The 17,138-nt window shown below is 39.2% G+C and overlaps 2 protein-coding genes across 4 annotated transcripts in view; one reads left to right on the plus strand and one right to left on the minus strand.

Moving 5' to 3' along the window:
• Positions 1-4,069: 4,069 nt before the first annotated feature.
• On the plus strand, positions 4,070-10,514 carry DYNLT1 (dynein light chain Tctex-type 1). Its single transcript, XM_063308011.1, has 5 exons — positions 4,070-4,256; positions 5,258-5,299; positions 9,378-9,501; positions 9,708-9,785; positions 10,148-10,514. Exons 1-5 carry the CDS (start codon positions 4,230-4,232, stop codon positions 10,216-10,218), a joined length of 342 nt encoding a protein of 113 aa, XP_063164081.1. The 5' UTR covers positions 4,070-4,229; the 3' UTR covers positions 10,219-10,514.
• Positions 10,515-10,921: 407 nt separating this feature from the next.
• The window catches only part of TMEM181 (transmembrane protein 181), a 30,858-nt gene continuing 24,641 nt past the window's right edge, over positions 10,922-17,138 (minus strand). For all 3 annotated transcript variants that reach the window (XM_063307984.1, XM_063307992.1, XM_063308000.1), the window contains 3 exons: positions 16,536-16,625; positions 15,847-15,913; positions 10,922-14,502 (listed from right to left, as the gene is read on the minus strand). In XM_063307984.1, the coding sequence (XP_063164054.1) occupies positions 14,424-14,502; positions 15,847-15,913; positions 16,536-16,625 (236 nt within the window). In that variant the 3' untranslated portion in view covers positions 10,922-14,423. The remainder of the gene's footprint in view (positions 14,503-15,846; positions 15,914-16,535; positions 16,626-17,138) is intronic.

Here is a 17,138-nt window from a genome sequence, read left to right on the forward strand (position 1 = left end):
CATTCCACCAGGAATTGTATGCAATTTGATTTGTTTCCTTGTGTTTAATCTAATTACCTTTTATTTCTCTGTACAAGTAGCATATTGTGAGTTCAGCTTTTACTCAATCTTTCTCTTGCCCCCTGAAAGATAGGTGATGCTGGGAGGGACTGCCAAGCTGCTAGCCCAAAGCAGGAGGTTTGGTCAGGGTGTGAAAACCCATGGAGATTCTGGGAGATGATGGTAGGTCTGAGATTGGGTATGTAGTGGTTAAGGCATCAGGCTAGAAACTGGGAGACCATGAGTTCTAGTCCCACCGTAGGCACACAGCCAGTCACTATCTCTCAGCCCTAGGAAGCGGGCAATGTCAAACCACTTCCAAAATCTTTCCAAGAAAACTGCAGGAACTTGTCCAGGCAGTCGCCAGGAGTCAACACTGACTCGAAGGCACAGCCCCCCCCAAAAAAAAAAATCGCCTAAAACAAAAGGATCCTTACTCTTAGAAAATAAACACAAGTTACAAACCAGACAAAAGTCCATGAAAGTACTTTTTGACTTACCTTTTCCTTCCAAACTTGATTAAAAGCTTGTTACCACCTTCCCATCTGATTCTGTCTTGCTGGACCAGAGCTAACACGGAGTTTTCTCAGTGTGCTTTACTTTATTATCTTTCAGCCATCTGCATCAGAAGTCACTATTAGTAATACAATTTGCTGTCAAAGAGAGGCTCAACAGGTTTTGGAAGGAACCATTCACTCTGAGAGAGAAAAAACAGCTGTGCTCATTAAAATGGATTTGAAACTTCTAAGTCATTTAACAGGAAGAGTGATAGCAGTTAAAGAGTGATACTGACAGGGTTTCCTCCTTCTTCCTCCCTAGTATTAGATGTGTGCAATACTGCAAACCTCAATTTCCGCAAAGCTTCAGAATAAGAAACATAGTCAATGTACCATTTACAAGAAATGATGGGGTGGGGTTTCTTGAAAACTTAGGCAACTAGGTAATATTGCAGAATTATTATGTAGAGGTGAAATTGCTTTATATTACTGTGAATGCTCATGTTAGCATACTTTAAATGTACGAAAGGGTTTTCTCTGTGATGTAGGCCCAAGAACAAATTCATCAGTCACCAAGAACAAGCAGCATTGTAGTGGAGGCTCTAGATCTTCAGTGTCTATAGTCACCTATATGTCTGTTTATGAGCCCTGTCCGTATTTAAAGAGAATACTGTGGAATAAATTAGCTCTTACAGTATATCTCTTATCACATCAATGATCCATCTAGACTAGCATTCTGTTTCTCACAGTGGCCAATCTGATGCATATTTCCATTGAATCTAGAGATTTAAAATAGCCACCATGACTAAGAGTTATCTATAGGCCCATCTTGTCAATATGAAGAATCACAGCTTTCCCAGACAGTGAACTTCTTGGTTCTTCACTCCCATATTTCCAGTCATATATTTTTCATCTGTGATGAAAGATGACATCATCTTTGCTGGTGAATTTGATACATATAGGAGAAAACGGTTTCATACATTCTTGGCAGCAATACAGAAGGAGGTTGCCATTGCCTTCTGGGATATTTTTTTCAACTTCCCAATCTAGTTTATAACTCTAGGATTTCCTGGTTTAGTCTTTTATCCTAGTACTAGTTATGCCCTTTAACAGCTCTTTGGGATCAGCTTTTGGGGACCAGTCAAGATCTGCTTGGTGCCTAGGAACTCTGTGAGGAATATCCCTGTGTTGTGGGTTCTTTAAAGGAGATTGTGCCAGAACCAGACAAGAGGCTGAACAAGTTGCTTCAATAAGGATTTTATTGTAACACTATATTTCAGAATAAAGTTTTTCCTATAAAACAGTGAGTTCTATTCTACTCTCCATCCAGTTCTACTTTATTTGCCACATGATAATCTGTCCACGTATTATGGTACTGTATTCTAGATACAATATACTCACTATTCTTTCCCCCTGTATGTGTCTACTTATACTATGCCAATCTCTTTTTGCACTTAGCTCTGTCTAGGCTATTTTTCTTTCCCCCTAGACCTTTCCATCAACTCTGTCCCACAGTCATACAGATGGACTCAGAAGATCAGGTACAACCAAGCAGAGGCTGGGGGAGGGGGGTCTTCTTCTTTGCCTCTAGAAGACTGTAGCAGCTGCTAGAGATTTAGCTCTCTTGATCCTGGGTGGCTGTGACTTCCAGAGGACTCCCTCTGGCCAGTTCTTCACTTGCCAGCACTTGCTCTCAGGAGCTTCAGGCTTCCTGAACTTTCCTGCTTTTCACCCTCCACTTCTAGGCTACAAGGTTCCTGGAGCCGGGTGCAGGTGTTATAATGGCCATTTGTGTTACTACCCCTGCCAGCAGCCCTTTGTCAGCTGTTCTCATTGAGAAGGCTCTTGTTTCTGATTGTTTGGGCAAATGATTGTCCAATGCTCAGTTTCCCCAACTGCTGCCACTCATCCACACACATGCACCAGTTGCTTTTCTCTCAGTGTGGTTTCAGTTCTCAGCAGGCCTCCTTCCTTTTTTTACCTATGTAGCGCTGCTCACAGTTTGGGGCTGAGGAAAACCCTTCACACACGGACGCAGGTACACACAACCATATCATTGTTCAGTTCTGTTTCTTTCTCTTTCTGAGCTTGTCTTTTCTGAGATATTTATTTTGGCCTGTCTGCCTGCTTGCCTTCCTTCAGCTGAGCTCTGGCATTTCACTTCTCTGCCTAAGTTTTGCTGAAAGAATTATTTTTAAAAACCTCTGTCTCTGCTACTTGATGAAGTCAGGGCACAGTTTAATCCATTAAAGGGTCTTAATTGATACTTTTAGCAAATAAATCAACTCACCTTCACAGTGGGGATTTTTTAAAATCTGTCCTGCTCTTCTATCTGCTTAGTTCTGAGTACTTTTATAACACTAAGTGGCAGATACAAAGCTGTCTAGAAATACCTGAGCAAGGAGCAAAGAATGGCACCAGAAACACTGGCCATGAGTGTCTGAATGGAAAGTTAAAGAGTAAGATAAGAAGGCAGGGCTGAAGAGGAGGAGCATCTAATCTGATGCTTCTACAAGCTAGACTAAATTCAGCAATCATAAAACTGTTAAAGTAAAGCAGCTCTTCCCAGCCTGGTGCTCCCAGTTGTGGACGTTTGTGTGTGTGTGCCTTCTAGCCAGTCTTGACTCCTGGTGACTGCCTGGACAAATCAACATTTCCGGAGAGCACAAACCTGGCATAACTCCTGCATAGTGAGACAAGACTCCTGGCTAGATCTGGAACAGACACACCTTTCAAGCAGCTATACACTGATAATTCCATGAGATGGGGGTGATTATTTTTTATACCACTGAAGGCACACCGGTGTTACGGAATACCCAACACATGGCAGCTTCCATTTTGTACAATATCTAAGAATAAATATAGAACCTTGCCCTAGAACAGACTCCTAGTGACTATATGGATTGAGGCATACAGTACTGTTTTTCTGCCTTCTTCCTGGATGTGTGTGTGAGAGAGACTTTACCTCCTAGTCTCCTCCACAGCCCTGGGATCTCCTGTTGGTCTCTCACCTAAATACCAACCTGGTCTGATTCAACTTGTTTTTCAAGATCACTCCAGGCGGTAGATGCTGCCACCTGCTGTGCATATTAAAGTTAAGTAGTACTTCAAAATGCTGCAGTGAAAATTATATTCCAAAAGTTCGTAAGTCTGGTCACTTTTTGTCCATGACTGTTTTGGATTTGCTTCGGCCCACGTCTCCTGGTTGCTGTACATCAGTGTTTTTCAAACTTGGCAACCTTAAGACGGGTGGACTTCAGCTCCCAGAATTCCCCAACCAGCATGCTGGCTGGGGAATTCTGGGAGCTGAAGTCCACCCGTCTTAAGGTTGCCAAGTTTGAAAAACACTGATTTACATCTACCACCCTTCCATCTTGGAAACACGAGGATTGGATATCAAACAGGAAGTACTGATCATCTATCTCGTGGCTGCGAACAAAGCTCGCACAGCTCCTCGTGAGAAGTACGTCACAATGAGAAAGGGGACGGGGTAAAACCCGAGACCCTGTTTCTACCAGTGCGCAACCTCCGAGCCGAAAGCGTAGCCCAGCAACCTCTCCGGCATGCCTGTCCGCGTCGGATGATTACCGAACGTGTCGACTGCACTGCGCAACCGCAGAAGGAGACAGGCGCTCGTCGCGTAGTGGCAACGAACGCGCGGGGTTGGAGTTGAGCTGAGGGAGAAGGAGGACGATGGATGAGCTCCAGTCTGCCGAGGAGGTAACGCGTCTCCGGAAGGAAGGGAATCTCATCCCGGGTCGTAGGGAGAAAGGAGTAGCTTCGTCCCAGGCCTAGCTGTAGCAGACCTCCGGAGAAAGAGAGTTTCCGGGTAGCCTCCACGGGCGAGACACGCCCCTTCCCCATTGTTGCTCCTCTCCCCGCGTTTCCCCTCCTGCTTTTCTCGCCTCCGGGCCATTCCTTCTGGACTCCGAGCCATTCCAAAAGGCGTCGGAGAAAGAGCCGCGCCATATCATTCATTCATGCCCCCAGCCGCCTTCCACGGCGGCGCTGCACTTTCCCGGGCTAGGCGGAGGCGATGGTTTAGGCATATAATTCTGCGCGGCTACTAAATCAGAACGCTTCTTTTGGCTCACATTAGCATTCACAGTTTTTAAAAATAAAAATCGTCTTCCCACCCCAATGAGATAAAGCAGATCTCTGCTGGGCATGCAGGGAACCTGTTGAGTTGCAGTCATAATGCCTGCATAAAATTAGTCCTCCCTGAGAGAGAAAATGGCCTTTGTTTATTTTCTGTGAATAATGTCTGCACTGTTTATTATTTTTTATTTATTAACAGGACTTATATGGCTGCCTGTCTCATACAATGATTCTAGGCGGGGCACAACAATCCATAAAAACATTGCTAAAAACAAGAGTACCCTCACACACACCCACCAGTCCAAACATCATCCCAGCTCAATCCCCATCCTAGCCCAATGCTTGGGGGAAGAGCCAGGTCTTCACAGGCCTCCGGAGGACTGTTGGCCTGTTGGCTGTTATATTGCTACATCTCTCATTGATACACTTAAGGAAACATGAAGTATCTATTCCTTGCTTCTTTGTGAGGGATAAGAATAATGCTACAGCCTGATAAGTCGAAATAAACTGTAGGTGCTCCGATACTTGATCCTATCTCACTTGAATGAGTGAAGTATTTATTGCAGTGATACTGTTCTCAGTTTTACATAATGCAATTTAAATATTTCTGCCTTTTTTTAAAGACTGCATTTGTTGTGGATGAAGTAAGCAACATTATAAAAGAGGTAAGTGTATATGCCCTTATATACTAACACAGTCTTGCTTCGCTATTACATCAGCTGAGTTACTTTCAGGAAGGTGGTTCTGCCAGTTAACTGACTTTATTAATAGTTTATATTTTCACAGTACCAAATAAGCTGTTTGCATGACACTATAACTCCCTTTAGAAAGAGGAATATGTCACTTCTACAGTGTGAGAAATAAACATTGCACTAAATTTTAAGTATAAGCCCACTTAATAGTGGGAATGATATCTTGTATAATTATACGAACATCACAAAAATAATGGGTTTGTCTTGTTGGTAGTTTGGCTCTTACATTCTGAAACAGCTATAGCTTCCAGATCATCCCCAAAGTCTGCTCTGCATACAGTATTTTGCAACATTCCAGCCAAATCATGATCAGGATGTGGGTTGCCGTTGCCAGGGCATCCTGGTCTAGGTAAGGGCTGAAACTCACTACCTGGAAATTGGACAGACGTTCCCCTGACTATGGTTTCCACTGCTTTTAAAGCAGAGCCATGAGCCTGGGAGGACCCCCCCTGCACCAGTCAGCCTCCTTTAGAAGAAACATGATCCTGTCCAAAGTAACTAAGTTCATTCATTGAACACAGTTGTTCAACCACCTCTGTATCCATCTAATGGTAGCAAAGTCCAACTTACATTTTGCCATATTCTACTAGAATCTCATGAATTTTGGTATAAACTTTGCTATTTCATTTGAGACATTTCAAAGAAATTGTAACTTAGGTCCATAATAGTCCTAACTGTAAAACTACTTTCAAGTAATGCTGTAGGGTCCTTAAATAAGAATATTAGGAACCAAACAACAGTAAGTAAGCTGCTTTCACAAGAAGTATGTATGGAAAATGTTTGTGCAAATGGAGATGAACTGCTATTTTAACTGCATCAAATTCCTCTTTGTGGGAACACTTTTGTCTTCCAGAGTGGGTTTTCAGGGTTTGAAAGAAGCTGCATACAGTGAGATAGAGACTCTGGAAATCCCTTGGGTATTCCTTCCAATGAGATTTTTGGTGGACTTTAAAGTTCTCTATTTCCTTTCCCTATCTGTGGAAGAGAGGGCCAGGCAGCTATAGTCCAGAATAAGTAGAAAAGGGGAAATCTCCTGGACGTCAGGCAGATGTTCCATTTCTGAGCACCAGCATTTCTGACTTACTTTCTATGCTTCATGAGCATGTACATATGAGTCTCTGAATCCCAGCCAGTATGTATCTTTTGATGTCCTAAGAGAACTGCATTCTTAAAAATCATTGTTTGAAATGATTAAGCATATCCAGTTCAGGGCTTTCAGTCTCATGTAATTTGAACTGGCCTCTAACCTAATTTGTGACCTTTTAAATCTGGATGAATAGTAGTGGTGGGATTGAATCTGGCTTCCATGCTTCTGGCTCACTCAACAGAATAGACTGTTTTGCCTCATTAAATCTCAATTTCAGGAACAAATTGTTAGCAATTTGTAGCTATAGAATCAATGTAGTTCATGATTTTAGGGCTGATTATAGTCTGGTTAATAGTTGTCAAGGTACCAGGGTCTTGTTTACTAATCCCTTGTTGTGGCAACTGCCCTAACAATTAAGAGAAGGCTTAGGAACGTGGCCTGTTATGCTAAGCATTTCAATACAGAAAGTACAAGATGTCTTTTTTTAAATAAAGTTACTGTTGTTAATTTACTAAGTCTGTGCAAATGATCTCTGTAAGACACACTCATTTTTGTGTATTCCAAGGCTTATCAAATGTAAATATTCCTCGGTAATAGTTTGTAAATTTTAAAAATCCTTTAATGGGAGGGTGGGAGGGAGGAAGGAGAATGACTGTCTTAACCCAGAGACTCTACTACACACTAAAGACACAGGCATCTCAATGTAAGAATGCTTTGATGGGACCTGTGGTGTTCTAAGAGGGGATTAATTTTGGCTGGTCTATATTGAGACTAGAGTAGAAAGGTTTAATTGTCACTAGAAGAGAATAAGAATAATTGATCCCATTTAGGCTGAAGTTGAAACGTTACGCTGTTTCTCCTCTTGATCTGCTACAGACAAATACATTTTTTAAAATTTATTTTTGCATTTATTAATCTTGTTTGCTGCCCAATTCCCAATGATGCTGGGCAACTCACAACAATCAAAACAAAGAAATTACCATAACACCAATTAAAAAGAAGAGATGGCAAGAATGACAGACTGGATAGAAAGGAAGGAAGGGTTCTCCCTCTCTAAAGGCTTGGGCAAAGAGCCAGGATTTCATAGGTCTTCTGAACAACAGTAGAATGGGGGCCATCTTGAGGTGCATGACAGTTCCTTGCTTGCATAGTTGCACGTGTGTCTTCTGACAAAACAGGGATGTGTTTGTGGTATATTTGCCAAAATATGCCCAAATTAACCAACACTGTTTTTATAGTTAGCAGGTGACATAGGTAGGAATAAGGCTGCTTAACCTCTTTAGTGAATGTGGGGAAATTCCACATCAAGAGTTTCTGACAATGAAAGGGTTAAAGGAAAGTTAGTTTGACTTATCCCTCCAGATAACAGGCAAAGAGCAACTGAATCCCAGGGAAATCAAGCTCCAAGGGACTAGATGAGAGGTGAGTTTCCCCTCTCAGGTCAGCTTTTAAGAAGAAGAGAGGGCAGCCTCCATTTCGGTTTTGTACAACATTGCTTATGCCCAAAGAAGCATGATGAGTATGTATTGTTTATATGAATCCACTATTTTTGCCTGCTTCTTTTAATGAAATTGCAATAATCTTTTTTGTTCCTGAAGCTTTAATGGCAGTACAGTTAGGGTAGCAGAGTAAAGAATGAGAAAGATTCATGGTGGAATGGCATTTGGCTGGGCAACTGTGAAGGTTTGCAAGTTTTTTAAAAAGGTGGGGGGTTTTGTTAACATTTTTAACTGAAGCATGGTTGAAGGATCGAACTAGACAATTTGTTATTAATGTAAAAGCTCACAGTGAATTAATTGGACTAGGGTGGATAGCTTGATTTTATATTAAGTTTTGTGATTACATTTTGACATAGTTCTTGACTGCACTCATTTTTTAAGACCATTTGAACACACAAATACGTAAGAACCTTACCTGCACATTTCCAGTGTTGGTGAGGTTCTGGACTCCAGAGGAATCCAGAATAATCATCTTTTTTGCTTGATGGCCTCCCATTCATCCCTCACTACAAGAAAATTGATAGGCACAGGAATACTATTTTTTTGTAAAACAATCACCAGCTCCAGAACAATAGGCCAGCAAGGTGAAAGGAATAATCCACATCTGTACTCTGTAGGCGGTCTTCCTCTCTTCCCACACTTACTCAAGTGATTCCTTCTGATTGAAGCCAATAGGAGAAAATCTCTTTATTCCAATTCCAAGACTGGCATAAACAGCATGTGGATTTGGGGGCATGTAGGATTAATTTTTAATCCATTAGACTAATCTTCTTCTCTCCAATGTTCCTGCATTCCTCAAGTATTCCTCCTTTTAGTCCTTTCTGGAAAGAGCTGGCCTTGAATGCTTTCCTCCATCAAGGAAAGTACTGGAGATGTCTTCCAAAGGTTCTCAAGTTTATATCCTTAAGATGCTGTTTGAGGGTTAATGTAGACATTATGCTGAGATTTAGTTATATCCATTCAGAATGCTCGAGGAAAGTGTTTTGTCAGGCTTCATTGCTTTTTGGATCACACCAAATGTTCACTCATGTTACACAATTCATTATCTTAACATTCTAAAGTAATCTCAGCACGAAAACACGGGAGATCATTTGCTTTAACCAAGAAAATTGGTAGTTATATGTATAGAACGCTATCAGTTATCATTTTCAATCTATAGGGGCTTTTTCCCCAATGCCTTGGATTTGGAGAAAGTTCATCCCCACAATAAGAATTCAAGGATGTATGTCTTATTATCAATATTGGAGTGGGGGGTGATATTTACTCATATCTGTTTTTGTGAAAGATGAGTTAACGAGGAGAAACATGTTTGCATGCCAATTCTAATTTTTGAAACTGATGTCGGCATTTTAAAATAAGGCTATGGGAATTAAATGGTGTAAGATTAATCTCTTTGTACCTGTAGGCCATAGAAGGGACAATAGGTGGTAATGCGTATCTGCACAGCAAAGTGAACCAATGGACTACAGCTGTTGTGGAGCAGATTTTAAGTCAGCTGACAAAGCTGGGAAAACCATTCAAGTATGTTGGTAAGTTAATGCAATTTCATCATGGGCTTTTCAGAAATGCTTTCAAGTAAAATTAAAGCTTGAAGCTGAGGGGAGATTCTCATAGTAACTAGTCTAAGCACTTGTGGTCATAACACACGTGTATCTTCTTGTAGAACCAGATATAATTGTGTGGCATGGACAGATGCTTTTTTTCCCTGACAGTTCTTTGTCTCTCTAATTTACAGTGACCTGTGTGATTATGCAAAAAAATGGTGCTGGACTTCACACTGCAAACTCTTGCTTCTGGGACAATACTGCTGATGGTATCAGACTCTTTCAAAATTGGCCTTGCTGAAGTATTTTACAGAAAATTTGTATAGCTGTTGGAGCTCTTTCATTTGCATTGCACCTGTACATTTTTGATTCCAGGGCATTCACATGATCATGGGTTATGACTCTGACAACTTATTGTTCTAGAATAGGTGATATAGGAAACTCTGTAAACAGTTGTGCTTCCAAACAGTTTAAATAACAATAGAGTTTACCAGTGTCTCTGCGTACCACTTAAACTTTTGAAGATCTTTGCCATAGACTTAAATGCCTGGATTACAGTAAGGATGCACTAATCTACCTCCTGTGTTTATGTGACTGTCCTAACTGGTTTTTTTGTTTTGTTTTGTTGTAGGAGCCTGCACTGTGAGATGGGAGAACAAGACCATGTACTGTATTGTTAGTGCCTTTGGACTTGCAATATAACTGCCTTGAAATTCTTCAGACTCTGTCATTGCTTTAAGTCCACTAAACTGTGAATTCAGTGAATAACTAAGAATTTCTTATTCCTTCTGATGAAAAAACAGGAGAGAAATTTCAGTGCTGTTATGTAAGCATGATTCCTTGTTCACATCCAAACTCTGTCTTAACACTTTAAGGACTCTTTCTCAAGGTGCTAAAACCTGAAACTTGCTGCAGTTCTATAGCTTTACTCCAGCCTGTGTGGGTAAGACTGATTTTCACTCTAGTTTTGTTTGTTATTAAATTATTGAAGCTCTGAATATGTGTATGTGCATTCCTAAAACTTACAAATTTAGAAATGAGGATAATGTCATGATCTCAGCCGGTGGCAGCAAAGGGCTGACCTTGGCTGGTCTTGGAAGCTAAGCAGACCCAGGCCAGGTTAGTATCTGGAGCCCTCCAGGGAAGTCCAGGACTTGAAAAACATCCCATCTTTTTCAAAGAAAATGCTACCAGTGTGTCCATATGATCACCAGGAACTGAGTTTGAGTTGAAGGTATATTTACCCTCCTAGCTTTTAATAGTCTGGTACTTAAAATGCTGAGGTTCTGAAAGAGTATCACTATTCCTTAATCTCGATAGCTTCCTGGGTATTTTGTTTTGGCTGCAATTCCCCTTTAAAGCTTGGGAAAAAGCAAAGAAAGACTAATTGACATTGATACAGAAGTTCAGTATAAAATTTTATTATGAACAGATTGAATTTCATGATTTTTATTATGCACTATCTCTAGTATTTACTGAAAAAACTTTACATTACATTGAATGGTTACTTTTATGCTGTGGGAAAATTCTGTCTCGTATTCCAAAACTCATCATAATTACAAACAGCAGTTTCCCTGAAGCACAGAGATTACACATTACAATAAACCATGCATATCCCTTCCCCAAGCAAAACTAAATTTACAAATGTACTCATTAACATAAACATCCATTTTGAAAAAGCACTGATCACATTTTGGTATAAAATAATTTTTCCACATTTGCCTCATGTTGCTTCTGTTTAAAAACACTGAAATCTGTTGAAAGGATTTTTCCCATATATATTGGCACAAGTGGAACATAAGACAGTAAACGCAACAAAGAGCCACAGAGCTAAAGTGCAATGATTGCACAGTCTCAGGTATTTTTTTCTCAAAGCTTTGCATCAAATGTGAACCTAAAGCTTAATAGTTTGTACTTCTGAATAAACATGCACAGAATCAGAATTAAAACTGCCATTAAAACAATTCGTTTTCCCAACATACCATCTAGCTTTTCCAATTTCCAGGCATGTTGCTCTTAAGGGTAACTGTTGTGCTGCTCTTGGTAGTCCTGAAAAAGCCTCAGTTTCATCCTTTTCAAATGCTTCTATGAAAACATGTTTCCTTGGTTAATGCCAGTAATAACAAGTTAAATCTGATTGGCTTCATGGCAGTGTAATACGACATTATCTCCCTTCCCTACACAATCTGCTTCCTCCCTGGTTTAATCAGGCTATTCTATCCAATCATAGATCTACTAAAACAGCAGCTGCTTTCACTAGAGGAAACATGGCATTGTCAGAGGACATTTTAAAACAAAATATTCATGCTAGGGAGGGGGGTAAATTCCTACTACTAACATCAGAATTATTGGACTCCACCTAAAAATTCAGAACATTAAGGAATAGTCTTATGTACCCATAATAGTGAGCAGCCATTTTACAATGAGAACCCTACCTGCAAAGAGTATGAGAGCCTTAAGTGAGAATAGTATGTAAAACCCTCCACTTTTACTAAGAGGTCCCTAGCTGGGTAGAGGGAAAATATACAGGTATCCAAGTGAATCTCCTTAACTGGAGTTGTGTCTCAGTATCCCCATAGCTAAAAGGAAGAAACATCCTATATCATTACACCTTCGTATACTGTACATGCAAAAGTGTTCTGTGATTAACAGTATGCCTGAAAAATAGTCTCAATTGCCAGTGAGATACAAAAAGAGTGACAGCACTCATCTTCATTGGATTTTCCCAGTTAAATCTCATATTGTGTGTTCTGGCAGTTTCCTCATGAGCTTTCTAAGGCTGAAAAATAATCACAGTACATATGAAAAAAGGCAAGTAATACACTTGTTCCTTGCAAAAGGGTTTAAAGCAAATGCAGATGGACTCATCTCTTTTCAAGGATAAGAACAAAAAGACAGAGAGACAAGTACCTAATTCATCCCATGCAATTACTAAACCATTTAAAGAAACTAATCCAGGCAAATTCATCAGAAAACTCTTAGCTCATAAAGAATACAAGTTTACAATTTACAAAATTCTGCAAGATAAATGGTGCAATGCAATTCTAATCTTACTGTTTTAGAGGGAGAGATTTAAGAAAGTGCTTGATTTTCTTGCTGACAATGCCTCCTTAAGGTAATAAATCCAGGACAGATAGTTCTAGTTATCTAAAATGTCAACAGTCAGGCAAACATTTTACAAATAGGGAAAAGTGATCAAAAGTGTAGGAAATAGTGTTACGCTTGCTAGACATTTTCACTTGGTTGAATGAGTGCAGGCAAGTTGCAGTGATATTCAACTTACAGCTATATTACCAAGTTGAAAACTAAAGCCACCTGAAATTCCTTAGTCTGAATGAACTTTAGGGGCATTGAACTGAATACACAATTCTAGAGAAACATTAATGAATTCAAGAGAAAATAACTTGCAAACCACATTAAATGAAACTTGGAGGCCTTAGTGTTGTATCTAATGCCATTTGTTAGCAAGACACCATTGGCAGAATCTACTTGCAACTTTCTCTGTCACCAACTTCAAATATGCTCAGAGGGGTTAGGGAAACCTCCACAGCATATCTGGGATACAGAGGGAGGAATAGGCTTTTTTTTAAAAATCCTTTTACACAAATTGAATGCAAACCTTAGAAAAGCAACCAAAACTAATCTAAAACAATATATACTTTAAAAATTAAGTTTTCATGAGTCATCGATGAGTCAGTAGTACGCACATTAGAGGAAGGCTTGTAGTGTTACCACTTTAGATTATACACTACAGCTTGGTATGTTTAAAGTGTTTACAGTAAAGGAAAGCTGAGCCCCTCACATACAAAACACCAAAGATGTGTGAACTGATTTATAGTGGTACACAGTATTGGACTGATCATACAATTATACATCTGGAACGTCTGACCTGCAAAACGCACTTCATCTTTTTACGTCTTATCTGTGTTTGAGTAACTTACAAAAATAACTGACTTTATCATTTACAGTGTATTAATAGCCTTGAATTATATCAGTTTTTATCAAGTACTTGGCTATGGCTGGGATCCAGAGTCCTGCATGCATACTAAGCATCTCCTTACTATAATTGCTTGCATGCATTGAAGGACCACCCGATCTACATGTGACAGAGCAGGGAATACTCTTTCCCCTCAGCTTTCTAACTGGAAGTGCTTTCTAATGAGGCTATGGAATTAAGTAAGAGTCAGGCTGCTCCTGAATCTTGAACTATGTTAGAACAAGACCCACAAAGCAAGAAATGAAAATTTATCAAAATTCAAGGGTGACCAGTGGAAATGCATTCAATTTTTCTTGCAGTTTAAACAGGGCATTAATTCTTACATGCCACTCAATTTTATTTTGCAGGTTAATGTAAGAGCTTCAAGTCTGTGTAAAAGGGTTACTGGAATGATTGAGAAGGAGGAAGATTTGCTGTGAAAGCACAGAAAATACAGATTCTGTGAAGTATGTTAATACAATGAAATTAATTCACAGAATCCATTTAGATTAAAGGGTAAGAGTAAAGAGGTATTTCTAGTGCACTGTTAATTGGTATCATCGTTAATGTGCTGAAGTTCAATAGTTTATTTTTTCTAGTGAGGATAAGAAAGTTGCAAAAGAGGCTATTTTATTTATGTTTGAAGATGAGGTAAAAGAAATGCCTGTCAGAGAAGCATCATCCACAATGGCTCCAACTACAATCAGTCAATCACATTATGATCCCCAGACTTTTGCTGTTTGCTGCAGAGCAAGAACAAGTTTCTTAAAAATAAATGTTACTAAACATTTCCCACCTCTATCCATTTTAGTTTTGTAAACAGAAAAATGACTGGGATAAAAGACATATTTCCACCAAAAGCAAGGATCTCTTGACCTTGGGAAAAGTAAAGTTACACTTGTTCCATATTCCTGGCTGCTCCTATGCAAACTTAATCACTGTCCGATTCTTCTTTGAATTTGGCTCTGATAGCCTGGCCGTTCTGAAGTGGCATTTCTTCATAGTCACTCCTATCCAAATACATAAACAGAATGATGCCTTACACATAAGCAGCATAAAAATTACAATCCCATACAGTGTAAATTCTGAAACTTAACTAGCTTTATTATTTTCAATCGGAGGTCTTTTCAGATAAGTATACAAGCCATGTCCTTTTATTTGCTTTCAACCTATTTGGAAACCTTTTTTTTTAATTATTAATGCTTTTAAATCTGATTACATTAGAAGCTGGGTATAATCAGTTTATTTTAATTGTGTTTGTTTAAATCAATGCTTATTTCAAATTCTGCAGCAGTCAAAACTTAATCAAAAACAGAGATTCCAGAAGAGTCATAAAAATTCTGAAAAAATGAACCCCATACAATTCAAACAGTGCTGTTGCCCCCCACCCATCCACCAACCCCCCAGCCTCTTATACTGCACTGACCTGAAAATGGATAGCTCTTAAGACTAATCTCACAGACATCAAACTCAGGGCAACAAAAAAGAAATCAGGTAAATGTGCCAGTCGGCATGACCCATCAAGGATCAAGATTAAGACTAGGGAAATCAGCATTCAAAACCAGGATCAGTCATGAAGCTCCCAATAGCCTACAAGCAAATCATTTCATTTTAGGCCAATCTAATAGATTGTGTATTCTTTATTTTACAGTATTTATAGCCCACTCCACCCCTGGGTAGACTCTGGCTGGGGTAGAACAAGGCTGAAGACAGAAATATAAAACCAATACAGATAAATTAACATTGTTTTAGATTAGATTGTAAGGATAAAGTTGCCAATCTAGTTCATGGAAGAAAGCTTGTGTCTATAGACACACAAGGTTAAGGATATTATCATAATCTTATTACTATCAATTAATTGCAATCTTACTCAGTTTGTTGATTCCTCTACCCAACCCCACAAATATCACAACAAATAGGCCATAGCGGCTTTGCTCTGCACGTAACCAACTGTTAGAAAATTTGAAATAGGGAAAGCCGCATTTACAGATCTAAACAAGTAAACAATTACTATTCTCCCTTCTTTGCCTTCATCAAGTCTTGGAGGTAATGATTCAACTGATTTAGTAGCTACCTGGTGACCTTGTTAGATTAGCCATCTTTGTATAAATATTTTATGCATTCTAGAAAAAACACATTCACAACAGCAGTTTAACAATTTATGCCTCAATGACTAGCCCCCTATTCGTCTAAATCAGTCCATAAGCACTCCCTTACTTTTTATTACAAAAACAACTGGGCAAGTTTTTTATGGAGGAAATAGAGAGGTCTGACACAAAAAATGAAAATACATGTTTTATAGAACACCACAGAAACAAAGTGTGATCAGTGACATTATTGCAAGCCTTACATACCCATAGATGACATCGTCGTCTGAGTCATTCAACATGGAAAAGGCAGGATTGTCTTTCAGCTGAGATTCTGAAAGATGTTTTGAAGAATACATTTACTTAATAAATGCATCTCTCTGGGGACGATCCATAAAGGTCAGTTATGTCATTAAAGGCCTTTTAATTCAGGCTTCTTCCTTGTCACTGTTTGATGCCATTTTAGTGAATATCAAATCCTCCCCTCTTTGCTTCAATTTTCATTTATTGTTATAAGTCAGAATTGGGCAACCAATTGGTGTTAAGGGGCATGGGCATGCTTACCTTTGTTCAGAGGGCTGATAGCTGTAGAGAGGGGGATTGGGACTCAGGGACAATTTCAGATTTTGCTCTATTTTCAGATAGTGATACAACTTTTTAAAGGTTCATTTCTCACTTTTCCCTCACGTTTCCCACTGCAAAATGTCTGGAAACTATCCCAGATTCAGATCGCTTTACAAATTTAATTCCTGAAGTTACAATTTAAAAAAAAATGACAGTATCATAATATATGGATGCCCACAAAAGAATATCATTTCACTATGCAGGACACCATCTGGCACTAAACTTCATAGCTTATCCATAGGTCAGTCAAACTCTGTATTTCAGAGAAAAAAATTATCACAATTCTGAAGTAAAACAATTTTGACAAAATGAAACAACAAAAGTTAACTTACCATACAGGGCATTTTTTGACGGTGAATACACAAAGGCTAATGTATACAGATAGAAATTTAATAAGCCATAGAATGATAAGAATTCTGCAGGTGATAACTGTCAAGGATATTACATGTGAAACAATTCAACATGTCACCAATGAATTGTCAAATGAATTGGTCCAGATCTAAAAGCCATTCAAAAAGTTGAATAAGTCCCGCTTTCCATTTCTCACCCAACATTGACATACACATCAAAACACTGCTGATGTAAAAAGCCAGCCTTGCGCAAACATTTGCACACATCTGTTTCCTAAGATCCTTACAGAAGTTTGCCAACATGTTGCACCAGCATCTAAAACTACATTTGTTTGGGATGCCCAGAGAGGGCCTTTTCTGTAGTTGTACCTAAGCTTTTGAATTCCCTACCTTGGAAACTCTCCTAGCCCTCTGAAGGTCTTCCATCACCATGATGAAAAACAAACAAACAATCCTGAGTTACTAGGTTTTAATCTTCTTGCATATCAGCCTTTGATTTTTCTTTGACATACTATCATTTTAACTGTTAATTTAACATGTATTGAATACTAAACGTTTGTTTTTTTATTAAACTGTCAGCCAACT

This window comes from Candoia aspera, chromosome 1, assembly GCF_035149785.1.
Source record: "Candoia aspera isolate rCanAsp1 chromosome 1, rCanAsp1.hap2, whole genome shotgun sequence".
In the NCBI taxonomy this organism is placed as follows: domain Eukaryota; kingdom Metazoa; phylum Chordata; class Lepidosauria; order Squamata; family Boidae; genus Candoia; species Candoia aspera.

Coding starts and splice junctions, on each gene's coding strand:
- DYNLT1 (XM_063308011.1), top strand. CDS start 4,230: ATGGATGAGCTCCAGTCTGCCGAGGAG. Junction 4,257..5,257: donor AGCTCCAGTCTGCCGAGGAG/GTAACGCGTCTC, acceptor CTTTTTTTAAAG/ACTGCATTTGTTGTGGATGA. Junction 5,300..9,377: donor TAAGCAACATTATAAAAGAG/GTAAGTGTATAT, acceptor TTGTACCTGTAG/GCCATAGAAGGGACAATAGG.